General features: G+C 47.0%; 1 protein-coding gene across 2 annotated transcripts in view; it reads left to right on the top strand.

Annotated features, from left to right (window-relative positions):
* Window positions 1-279: 279 nt before the first annotated feature.
* Window positions 280-12,730, top strand: part of CD44 (CD44 molecule (IN blood group)) — a gene marked incomplete at both ends in the record, with an annotated part of 86,329 nt that continues 73,878 nt past the window's right edge. For both annotated transcript variants that reach the window (XM_080689440.1, XM_080689441.1), the window contains one exon: window positions 280-349. In XM_080689440.1, the coding sequence (XP_080545566.1) occupies window positions 280-349 (70 nt within the window). The remainder of the gene's footprint in view (window positions 350-12,730) is intronic.

Here is a 12,730-nt window from a genome sequence, read left to right on the forward strand (position 1 = left end):
GCGCACAGGAAGGTTGGTACGTCTTTAAGTCTTTAAACCGCCGCTGGCTGCTTAGTCACAGCCCCTCGTTTGGGTGTGTCCTTCGCTCGCTCCCTCCCTCTTAGGTCACTTACAACCCCGAAATAAAAACGGCAGCCAACTTCCGAGGCGGCCTCATTGTCCAGCGGCCCCCAGCCTCTGACAGGTTCCTCCTCGGCGCGTTCTCCGCCGGCCCCCGCCCCGCGCCCCGGGACCCTCCAGCCCCGCTGCTCGCTCGCTCCTCTGCCCTCTCGGTTCGCCATGGACAACCTCTGGTGGCGCGCAGCCTGGGGACTCTGCCTCGTGCAGCTGAGCCTGGCGCAGCAGATCGGTGAGTGCCCGCCGCAGCCAGGGCGGTGGGACTGGGAGTCAAGAGTGGACTGGACTGCCCGCAGGAGCCCCTGGGGGACTGCAGTCCGGTGGGCTGCCGGCGACTGGGATTGGGTTCGGGAAGGCAAGGGCTGGGATTTGAGCTGAGCTGTGGGATGTGTTTGTGGGTGGGAAGCATCGTTTTGTTGAAAGGAAAAGAGAAAGAGAGAAGAAAGTTTGCTGGGCAGGCTGCCCGCGCGCAGTATTGGGCGAGGTCGATCGAGCTGGAGCACATGGCAGAAAGTAACTTTTATGGATGCTGAGCCGGTGTCTGGGCTAACAGGCTCCCGTGACAAGGACTTTCCAAGTCCTGATGGCTGTGGTTGGCAGGGCAGAGCTGGGCAGGGCCAGGGTCTGTGCTGGCAGCGAGGTGCCTCCGAGTTGCAAGTGTGAGAGCCTTGGCAGTGAGCTTCCCTGAAAGCTGGGCGGCAGCGAGGGTGGCTGAGCCTGCCTTACTCAGGCGTACAGTCTGCTCCAGCCTCTGACCCCCTCAACACCTGTGGGAACTTGAATGGGCTGTGTGGTGAAGTTCTGGGTGTCTCCGAGTTTCCAGCCTGGGCAGAGAGGATGAAGGAGACACAATAGCTGGGCCAGCTCTCAATCTATGCAGCCACCTGGTCTTGCCAAGCAGCTGGAGAAATCCAAATAGCAATGTGGCTCCCCATCCCTGCGTGGCAGCCTCAGAGCTGGAGGGGAGCCTGGACCCCAGGGTGACCTGAGGGGCCTTTGGAGCTGAGGCTCCAGTGTCCCACCCAAACAGGGCTGGTGCCTCTGATGGCTGTGGAGGGAGGGGCTGCATGCGAAGTATTCCCGGATGGATCAACTCCATGCCTTCTCTTTCTTTGTCTACATATGAACAGATAATTACATGGCCGATTTGCTTGTCGCTAGCAAAATTAATTTTTCTTTCAAGAAGTGCCAGCTGGGTCATTAAGACAGCTCAGCCTACAGTTAATTTTTTTCTCAGCAAATATTTATTAAATTCATTTCTGGGGGGTATCAAGAAAGCAAAAGAAATAGCCTAGGAAGCTTAAGCTGAGGACAGGTGAGGCTCTAGAATTTTGATTCCTAAAGCAGAAGTGATACAAATAAGGATGCTGATGATAGCTGTAACTGTGTAGCCACCATTTATTGTACATGTTTACTGTGTCAAGCTCTGTGTTAAATTCTTTACATATATAATCACATTTTAGCCTCACAATGGCCCAGCAGTGAGACGTGACCCTTTATTAGTCCTGTTTTATAGGCAGGAAAGGGAGGCGCAGAGTAGTTAAATGACTGGCTGGCATTCACATAACCAGGGTCGGTGCTGACTATGAGTTCAAGTTCGCTGAGTTCCAAAGCCTCAGAACACGACAGAAGGTACAGGTAGCCGAATTGGGAAGGGTTTGGTGGAAGGTTGAATTCTAGTGGACCAGTGGCCGTGGTGGAGGCTTCTGAAGTGAACTGGAGATTGACGTTTCCTTTGAAAGGCAGAAACCCTCGGGATGAGAGAGGAGAGGGCCAGGAGGGAAGGAAGAGCCCTGGGCTGGCCTGGGGACAGGGGCGGTGGAGCTTCCCTGTGGCCTTCAAAGAAGTTTGTTTTTGTTACCCACTGGGACACCTTCTGCGTTGTCTCTGAGGATTCAGATTTCTGACTCTTCCTGGCCTGTCTCCTTCTAAATGACCCCATCCTCAAATACTTGGTGCTGTTCTGACCTGCATTTCTCCCAGGCTCCCCTGGACTCTTTGGGCAGTGTCATTTGGAGGGTACAGGGAGCAAGGCCAGCAGCAATGGCTGCCTGGGTTCCCGCTTTCATGTGCTTGTAAAGTTGTCTGGAATGAACAGAGGCTTGGAAAGGAGTCCCGGCTTGCCTGAGGGACTTTGGGCTAGGTAGACAGAGGGAATAGAGCAAAAGAAGAGAAAAAGGAGCAACTCAGTGGCTGCTCCATTCTGGGGGTATGGTGGGCTCTGGAAGACTGCATAAAAGCTTTGGAAAGGGGAAAGGCTCAGAGTGGAGAAAGAAAAGGTCCTAACTCTGCATCAGAAATCAAAAGTAGAGAAAGGGCCAAAGGTTGTTAAGCAACATTAGACTAATAACTCAGACTTGGAAAACAGGTATCTCAAATGAGTGTCATGAGCAGGCAGAGGAAAGTGGCTCTAGCGGGCCAGGGCCTTGAGTGCTCAAAGCACATGTCTCCTTCCTTCTGTGGCGATGGGTCATCTCGAGGCAATTGCAGCTCTGGTTTTGATGAGGAGGGGTGCATCAGAGGAGCCCTGAGGCTTGGGGGTGGCATGTGCCTTTCTGCTTCTACTGAGCGTGACCCACACTTCTCCCTGGGGGAGTAAGAGCTTGGGCTGTATTTTCTCCATGTGAAGAAACAAGGAAGTAAAGCTCCATCCCCACGGAGGTTAGCCCGATTAATTCAGTTATCCCCCTGGCACACGCTGGACCTCTGCTTTCCATAGCAGCACAGAGCCAAATTCATGTGTTGGTGGCTGGCAGCCGGCAGAAAAAGGTTTCATTTTCTTCCAAATTACCCCACACGGAAGGGGATGCCAGACAACATGAAATTCCTAGTTTATGACTGATTCCTCTCCCATTCATTCAAGAAGCATTCCCTGATTCACTGGCATAGACTCAGAGATGGGGATTCTGGACATCGCTTAGTAAAACCCCTTCTTCTCAAGGAGGAAAGAGGCCATGATATAGAGAGACTAATAACTTCCCCTTTCTGAGACCTGTGAGGGAGTAGGCCAAGGCACCTTTCATACACTCAGTCTCCTGAACACCCGCTGTCTTCCAGGACTTCCCGGCCCCACCCGACCGACCCTGTAGTGATGAGGGTGCTGTGGTCTATGGGGGCAACAGCATTTATTTAACATCTTAAATACAAGCTCATTACAATTCATTACAAGTTCATAGTTGGCTTCACAGAATACTGAGTTTGAGTTTAACATATGAATGTGGGGACATACACACACACACACACACACACACACACACACACACACACACACACGTATATGTCTTAACCTCAAAGCAAAGTTGATGCTCAAGAATCAACTTGTCTTGTCCCGGGTCTTCTCGTGCCTCCTCGGATGGTTAGGAGGACCCATTTTAAAACCTGCTCCTCGGCTATTGCACCAGAGGTTCCTATGCAAAGCAGAGTCTTGAGTCCCTAGGAAATACCATTTACTGAGCACCAATTCCATGCTAGGCATTAATGGGGGATTTAGCATGGGTTCTCTTTCATATGCCTCTCAGTAGACATATAGAGTATTTTGATGAACTCTTTCTTTTTTCTTTTCTTTCTTTTTTTCTTCCTTTCTGCATTTCTTTCTGAACTAGGGATTGAACCCCGGAGCATTCTACCTCCAAGCTACATCTCATTTTTTTTTTTTTTTTGAAACAGGATCTCACTAAGTTTTTAAGGGTTTTGCTGAGTTGCTGAGGCTGGCCTCAAACATATGATCTTCCTGTTTTAGCCTCCCAAGTACTAGAATCACACAGGCATGTGCCACCACACCTGGCTTTAACTCTTTTTTTCTTTTTTTTCTTTTTTTTCAGTACTGGGGATGAAACCCAGGGGCATTCTACTTCTGAGCTACACTCCCATCCCTAGTTTTTTTCATTCTTTATTTTGAAACAGGCTCTCACTAAGTTATAGAGGGCCTCACTAAGTAGCTGAGGCTAGCCATGAACCTGGGATTCTCCTGTCTCCGCCTCCCAAGTGCTGGGATTACCAGTGTGTGCCACCACACCTGGATAACTCAATTTTCTTGATAAAGAAATTGAACATGGGGTAGGGGATTGAGCCCATGATCACAGTGATGGAGTCAGGACCCTCCCATTAGGCTCCTATGCCTATCCTCCTTTCATTCATTACTTTGCCTAAATTGTGTGTGGTTCTCTAACCATCCCTGTGCCATGTGACCAACATAGCCTGGCATGAGTGGCTTCTCTTTCTACCTTGCAGCAGCAGGCAGTGGACTTTCTGTTGCCCTGTCCTGCTCTGTCCCGACCTGTCTCTCTCTAGACTTAGCCACGGATAGCAGAGGTGCCAACCTAGCAATTGTTGCAAAAAGAAGTCAGTTCCCTTATCAGAGTCCAGCTGCCCTTCTAGACATGCTCTCATTCGCGGGCTTGGAAGGAAGGGAGAGGTTGCTCTCTGTCTAAGAGACAAGTCAGGGCAATGCCTTCTGCCTGAAATTAAGAAAGAGGCTCTGCCGAAGCTCTCAGGCTGACCCTGCAGGCGTTTCTCATACAGTGGCCCACACAGCCCCCAAGCTCATTAGCACGTGGTATGTGTCCCCAGTGGGGGACAGACTTGAGGTCCTGGTCAGGGGGGCTGACATGGTTCTTTGAAAAAGTCGAAAGATCTTGAACCAAACCCCAGTGTGGGGCTTTAGGTAACATGAAGCCACCCAAGTGTGATTTCAGATTAGCCTGTCCTGTCAGAGGCTTGGAGGCTGGGCCCCCTGATGGAGAGGAAGTGGCCTGAGGGGAGCTGGGGCCCAGGATAGATAGCAGTTACAGCTGGGTTTCCCTAGCACCTCCACTTTAGCTGACTCCACCCAGAGCCCCAAAAGGAAGTGATCCTTGTGAAAGAACCAGTTCAAGCAGGTGGCGGGCACTGGAGGACCCCACAGAGTTTCCAAAGGGGATCATTTCTACTTCCGAGAGAAATTCTGGGGTTTTGCACAGCAAGAAGAAGCCGATGACTCAATGATTCTATTTCCTTTCTGCCTCTACTCTAATTCTTTAGGGAGAGCTGCTGCTTTCGACCTTAAATTCAAACCGTACTTCTCACTCACTTGGCAGGTGGACTTTTTCTTTAAAAGTTTACTCCTCCCAAATTGGCCAACAAGGGTTTGGGAAGCCAGACTCGTTTGCCTGAGGAATAAGAAAGGTTGCTTCTCTCATCTGTCATCTCACACCCCGTGGGAGCCCCCTGATTCTATCTCATCTCATTCATTTTTGTGGTCCCAGATCTCTACTGGCCCATGGCTGTGACCACAACCTGTTTATCCAACTAAAACAAATGTCTAGAATATAGAAGTAACTCTCTCTACATGTATGAAAGCATGCTGACTGGCATTCTTTGGACACAAATACACTTATGTCCCTGTGACAATGGTGGCCGGGGCTACATTGCTCTGGAAAGACCAAGGAATGGGCCTGACTGGCCGGCTGCCCACCACGGGACTCATCTTGGTCTGTCCAGGCAGAGAGCTTGCTCATCTGTTTGTGACTTTGCTGGCTAATGATGTCTAAGGACAGTTACAGATAGTGGGTTCAAGCAGAGATAGAGAGGGAGCTAGGCAGGATGACCTCAACCCCAGATTGAAGCCTTCCCCAGTGGTGACCAGCTAGGAGGTCTAGTGATTCAGGAGCTGCGAATCTAAGCTTGGAACACTTGGGTGAGAGGCCCCCACACCTGTGTTTGGAAGGTGGTGATGGCAGAGAGAGAAGATGACAGCACAGAAGATTCTGTTGTGGGTCTCTTTGGGGAAGCATCAAGCTGCCATAAATTTCAGTGCTACTGCAGGTCCCAAAGGAACAAGTCTTCAGGGACTCCTGACACCTAGTGGGGGCCACACTGGTCTCTATTCCAGGGCTTGCCAAGGGGGAAGCTACCTACCAAGAGCGCAGGTCCTGCCTTCCCAGGAGTCAACTGCAGAAAAAGGGGCTAACACACAGAGCTAGATCTCTCTGAGTTGGTGTGCACGGGCAGTCCAAGTGGTAAGTGTCCCTCCTAAGTGGGAAGGTGGACAGAAGGCTCACAGGTGGGTGGGGAAGGGTGGAGCCACCAAGCAGGTGGTTTGTAAAACTTGTGTCTGAGAAACCAGCCTCAGGTCTTCAGCTTTTGAGAGTAGAGGTTAACTGTAACACTAAAGAGTGGGGGAGCTTGTTCCCATAACCAGTAATTTTGAGTCTTGACTATGGTGTCACTGTGAGTCTTCTTTGGAAGTGGCTAAAAGTTTACACAAGTTTTCTAGAGCTCTTGCACCTTTTGCATGTGCTTTTTTTGTGATTAGTTGTATATTTCTGAATTACCACTAGTAGTAATAATTACTAATATTATTAGTAATATCACTATTACTAATAATCACTACTATTAGTAATAATAGCAAACACAGGTTGCTGACTCTGGGCCAGCACCATGAGAGTTGTTTCCTATACACTGACTTGTTTAATCTACATACAACTCTCATGAAGGTGATGCTATTATTATCCCTCTTAGACACAAGAGAAAACAGAGGCACTGAGAATATAAATAATTTGGTCAACACCACTTGGAATTGATGGAAATGCGATTCAAACCCAGGACGTCTGGCTACAGAGCTTAGCATTTAGTCATACACTGTTTAGCTTTTCTTGGTAAATTAAGATGTGGGGGCACCTGCCAATCCTCAGTGATTACACCTGGCAGTGTTCTGGGTGTTTAAAAAGACTGTATGTGGGAATCTGGTTGTGGGTGGGATCGTAACTTTCTCAGAGCTGATTTTGCCCTCCATTTTAAAACACGATGTCAGAGGAGGGGACCAGAATTGCACAAATGAAGGGGACCAGAAAGAAGTTGTAATGGAAACTTCTTCCCATCATGCTCGGAGTGGCTCATTCTTTCAAGTTCCTGATAGAAGTTCTGCTCTCTTCCATGTGATGGGAGGATGGGGAGGTAGGACTGAAGCAGATGCCAAGTTCTATGTTCACTAACTCTACATTCTGTCCCACCTGGACGAGCGGTGAGGGTTCCTGATTGGTATTTCTCCATCATCTTGAACTGTGACTTGTGACTGGACAAACCTAGGAAATGAATCAGTCGAAAAGCAGTAAAATCTTTTCCATCTGTTTAAAGGTCCTTGGTTCCAGGGCTTTCTTAGAAAGGATAGGTAGGGAGGAGGTTGTCTTGAGTCCAGCCACACATATCCAGGGCACAAGGAACTTACCCAAACTAGATGTGTACAGTAGCCCTTCTTTCTAGTCTTAGCCCAAACCAGATCACCTGGCTTCTGTTTGACCCAGTGGGTGACTATTGCACCATGGGACAAGCAATTTTTCTCTGGGTATTCCTGGCTGAGAAACAAGCCACCCAGGAAGGGAGGAGGTAAAGCCTTTTGTGGACATCTGACTGAGTCTGCAAAAAGGATTCAGACTTTTAGCCCGGAGATAGGGACTCATCCAAGACTGCCTCTCTGTTTCAGTGTATCTCCTTGCACTGAAGCAGGTCTGCAGTGCCTTCTAAAGGGCCCACATATCGGTCATAGAATCAGGCAGTACCTTTTTTAAAATTTCCTCTCTCTAAGATAGAAGAGTGATGACAATAAAGCCACTCCACAGGTGTTCAACACTATGCAAACTAAGAGGCCAGAGAGAAATGAAAATTTCGTGCAGCCAATACCTGACTTGGCCTAGAAGGTTATTTCTGCTCATGATGCTGGTTCCAATCTTTGTAAGCCCTGAAACCATTAAATGAGTATCTATTACATGCTACTCACAAGTGTTGCCATTGGTGAATGTTGCCTGGTCCAAAAAGCAGAGTCCAGCAGAGCTGAGGACCGTCTTGAAGCCTACAGAAGACCATCTGGTACCAGCCCTGCAGCCACCAGTGAGTGGCAGGCTGCACACCTGCAAGACACAGGCAGGAGCTCAGGTAACCCACAGGAGCACACAGCATACCGCTGCAGATAAGAATTTGCAGAAAGAAATCTCTTGCCTAGAAGTTTGTCTTTGCATTGTGGTGGGATCAGGTGATTTCCTCATACTTGCCTTGGAGGTCAGATCCAGCACTAGGGATTGAACCCAAAGGCATTCTACTTCTGAGCTATACTCCCAGCTTTTTTATTTTTTATTTTGATACTGGGTTTTGCTAAGTTGCTAAGGCTGGCCTCGAACCTGTGATCCTTCTCTCTTAGGTGTGCACCACAGTGTGCCCAACTCCTAAGAAACTTTCACTTTCCTCCCTTGTCCACTAGTTGTTTCCACTAATAATTCATTTTAAAAAATCCACAATCATATTTCTAGTTAAAAAGAACACATTCAAGGGATGCCTCTTAGCTGTATAATGGATCTAAAGTTCCTTAGGGGAAAGCCTGTGCCTTGTGTACATTCTTGTATCCACTATAGCTCTCTGCTGTCAACATATCCCCCCTAATTAGAGTAAGTGCTAAATAAATACTTAGATGGTTGACTGAATGAATGAAATTTCTGGACTTGACTAGCAATCTCCATCATTTATTTAGCATGTGTGTTTTTTTTTTTTTTATAGGTTTGAGCTAATTCTTTTTCAGCCCCCCCCCCCTTTTTTTTGCCTAACAAATAACATTTAAAAATGTTGTCCCTCAAGCCTGGGAGTGGTGGCACAGGCCTGTAATCCCAGTACTTGGGAGGCTAAGATAGGAGGATCATGCAGGTTTGAGGACGGCCTCAGCAAGTAGTAAGAATCAAATCAACCTAGAGAGACCCCGTTTCCAAATAAGAAGTAAAATCGAGCTAGAGGGTGTAGCCCAAAGGTAGAATGCCTCTGGGTTCAATACCTAGTATCACCCCCGCCCCTAAAAAAAAAATGGTGTCCCTGATAGCAAATCTCAAACCTTGACATTTCTTTTTTCACACTCTCTCCAGTTTTCACAGCTCTTTCTTCAGGTTTGATGTATCAGGCAAGGTAGGGGAAGTTTAGAGCTCATTGGATGTTGTCTAGTCGATCAGCGATCTTAACTTCAGGTCTGAAAGCTTCTATGTCTCAGCCCTTACTTTCAAATCTGGTCTTACGTTAAGAGAACGCCAAGCCTTAAAATCATGTTCAAAGCCGGACATGGTGGTGAGTGCTTGTAATCCCAGCATTTGGGAGGCTGAGACAGGAGGATCTCAGTTCTAGGCCAGCCTCAGCTACTACCTAGTGAGGCCCTTCGCAACTTAGTGAGACCTTGTTTCAAAATAAAGAATAAAAAAATAGGGCTGAGGGTGTAGATCAGAGGTAGGAAGCCCCTGGGTTCCATCCCCAGTACTGAAAAAAAAAAAAAAATCAACAGTACTCAGAGAAAGTATGTTGGCTTTTTGGTCACTGTGTTAAAAGAAAACAAAACAAAATGAGTATTTTTTTTTCAGTCAATGGTTTAAAAGCCTTTCAGCCCAAAGATCGCCTCTACCACCAGATGTTTAGTGCTGTGTGGTAGGAACAGGGAGGTGCGGTCTTGGGGAGGGAAGAGGAGCAGGGAAGGTCTGTGAAACAAAACAGACCTCAGCTGATTCCCCCCTCCGCCACGAAAGAGCAGCACGGGCTCAGGCAGTCACACAGAATTTCTAAAGTTACATGTCTAACACATAGAAAGTATCCCAAGAATAGGGGTGATTATTACATTTTGGTTCCTCTCTATTACTGGTTCATTATGTGATGCTGAGCAAATCCCTTTACCTCGATTTGCCTCCACTCTTCCATGTATAAAAAGAGAGGACTGGATTTCAGTTGATCGCCAGGGTGCTTTGCAGGCCTCTTGCTCTATAAATTCCCCACTCTGTGGGCCCTCTAATACCTAAACTTCATGAAACTTAATGGAAATAACAACACTACTGTAATCTAGTACCAAAAAAAAAAGGTCTGGTTTGTATTAAATGTCAGAAGTGAATTATTAATCCAAGACCAAAACAAGCACAGAGACCAAATTACACTGTAAATATGGATGACCAAGACTCGTAGGGCACGGTGCTTTGCCCAGAGTACTCCCTCCTCTCACCACTGGGGGAGTGGGCAGGTGATGTCCAGGTCAGAGACGTTAACAACGTGTCCCGGTCACATAGCTAACGGGATAGTTCTGGGGATTATCTGTAGGACCTGAATACAGTATCCTTTACTTTAAACTGTCCCTCAAAAATCATTGCTTCAGGTGACCAGAAAAGTCAACCTGTGAAGACTGAGTCCTTCAATCTCAATGCTTCAGAAGCATCTTGAGTTTCTTAGCTTCTCTCCAGGGGCCTTGCAACATGTTGCTGCATAATTAACCACAATACCCAGTCAAAGCGGTACTTAGAGGGCAAGGTCTAATATCCTATGGAAAACATGATGAGAATATTGGAGAAAAAGAAATCAGGAAGGTAAAACAAAAGCATATTATATAAATATATATATATATATATATATATATATATATATATATATATATATATATATATATCCCAACCAAACTGGGCATGGTGGCACATACCCATAATCCTAGTACTTGGGAGGCTGACAGGAAGATTACAGATTCAAGGCCAACCTCAGAAAATTAGCAAGACCTTGTTTAAAAATAAAAAATAAAATAGGGCTGGGGATGTATCTTGGAGATAGAATGCCCCTGCCGAACAAAAGTAACAGCAATGAAACCTATCAAAGCTCTGAGCAAGGCACGGAAGCTTCTACAAAGCCTTCCACACGGCCCCTTGTTTTTTTTTTCTCACAAAGCCAGAGAAACTCTTGCTGAGGGGAGCGATGTCATAACGTTGCATTACTGAGTAGTTTGTCAAAGTGGGTCAGAGGCTAAATAAAGCTCCTGTCTAGTTCCAGCCTTCTATCCGTCACTGAAAGTTCTTAGTCAGATCGCAGCCCTTCCTGGCTGTTCCTACTTTATACCCATCTGGGATCTGTTGACCATTTAGTTGAAATCCAGTCCCAGGTGGGCTCAGACCTCTTGTCACATACAGTACTCTTAGATACTGTTGAATATGACTAAGTCATCTGTGTCTCCAGCTCATCACACTGATGCAGTGTTACTTTAATGGAAGCCAGAAGTGGCTTAGCATTTCTCTCTCTTAGTCATAAGATGACTGTGGGCAAGGTCCTTCTATTTCCTCAGTTACAAACTGGTGACAAACTGACCAGTTTAATTCATGAAAATATATTGTGTGATTGGCACTGAGGAAAAGAAGTGTGCAAGGAAGAAGATCTGGCTTTTTCAGAATCTCACAGTTTAGTAGAAGAAATTAAAAGAGGTGAAAAATTTATAGAGAGAGCATATACCTGAGTATTGGGAAATTGGGAAAAATAAACCAGATATACCTGTGAGCTGGGCTTCTGTGGGAAGGCTTCAAGGTATTTGAGAGCAAGTTGGGTGCGGAAAAGAGGATGGATACAGGGAAAGGAGAGGAGAGAATCCCCAGGGAAGGGTAAAGCATGAGTCAAATGTTTAAAGGAGGAAGTATGGATCAACTGCGGTCAACCTGCCTGGATAAGATAACTCATGTTGGAAAACAGTGAGGGATGAAGCTGGACAGATTCCAGGTGATTGAGCAGCAGTGGCCTTGTCTAGGAGATCCAGTTCTTCTGCCCCAGACACTCAGAAGTTCTCACAACTCTCCCAGTCAGACGGTGGTAACATTTCAGAAGCAGGCCAGCTCCAATATTGGTTGAGGCAGGACTTTGACAACTTACTTGGGTTGTAAAGTGGCAGTTTAAGTGAATCCCAAACAAGCAGCAAGAACAGACAGGTGGAGTGACATTTCCCATGGATGACCAGAGGCTTCCTGAGGTGCTGTACTAAGAAGCCAAACCTCGACTCAGCTACAGAGAATGCAGTGATCAAATTAGTGATCTCTTCCATGGGCAGAATATGGAACATTTGACCCCCAGGTATCACTATAGGGCAGCAGCCTTCACAGGTTACTGTCTCTGATCATTGTGCCTAGAAGGCTTTGGGAGTTGAGCCAATCTTGAATGCAGCAAACTAGCCATACTGGTGACTCCACCTCTTTCAGAACAGTATAAAAGTCTCTTACCCAGAGGAAGGGCTCAGTTGCTGTGGCTTCTCTTGTGATTCACTCCCATTCTGTTTTCTCATCACTTCAAGTACAGCTAGATGCTGGGAGCCAGGAATCTCCTCTGTTTGAACAAGGGCCAGGCTCCCTGGCAAAGGGCCCCTTCTCCACATCACCTTCTCCATCTTCAAACTGAGAAGACAAAAAAAAAAAAAAAAAAAGATGCCTCACCCATGGGGGTGATAGAGGAATAACTAGTTAATGTGAAAGCCTTTGAAGATGAAAGGGTTGTATGTGCATGTTAATTACAACTTTTATCAGCCCTGGAGCCTCTGCATTCTCAGCTGCCACCAAGAGCTCTTCCCTGCCTCCCAAATGCAAAAATAGCAGCATTCCACGAACTGGCCCCACTGGGTCTCATTGGCAGCATCCAAGTCAAGAAAGCCGGATTCACAACTCAGGTTGGCCAGCCAACTCTGAACCACTCAAGTTTCTGACTACTCATCCCCAAGGGAAAAAAGTAGTCTCACTACCTGGACAGGTAAGATAAGATAGAACCAAAGTATAAACAAAAGGCTCCATCAAGAGTCCACTAGAAATAGCCCCTGGGTAAGATTAGGACACTCTGC

The sequence above is a fragment of the Muscardinus avellanarius genome (assembly GCF_963383645.1).
Source record: "Muscardinus avellanarius genome assembly, chromosome: 1".
Lineage (NCBI taxonomy): Eukaryota > Metazoa > Chordata > Mammalia > Rodentia > Gliridae > Muscardinus > Muscardinus avellanarius.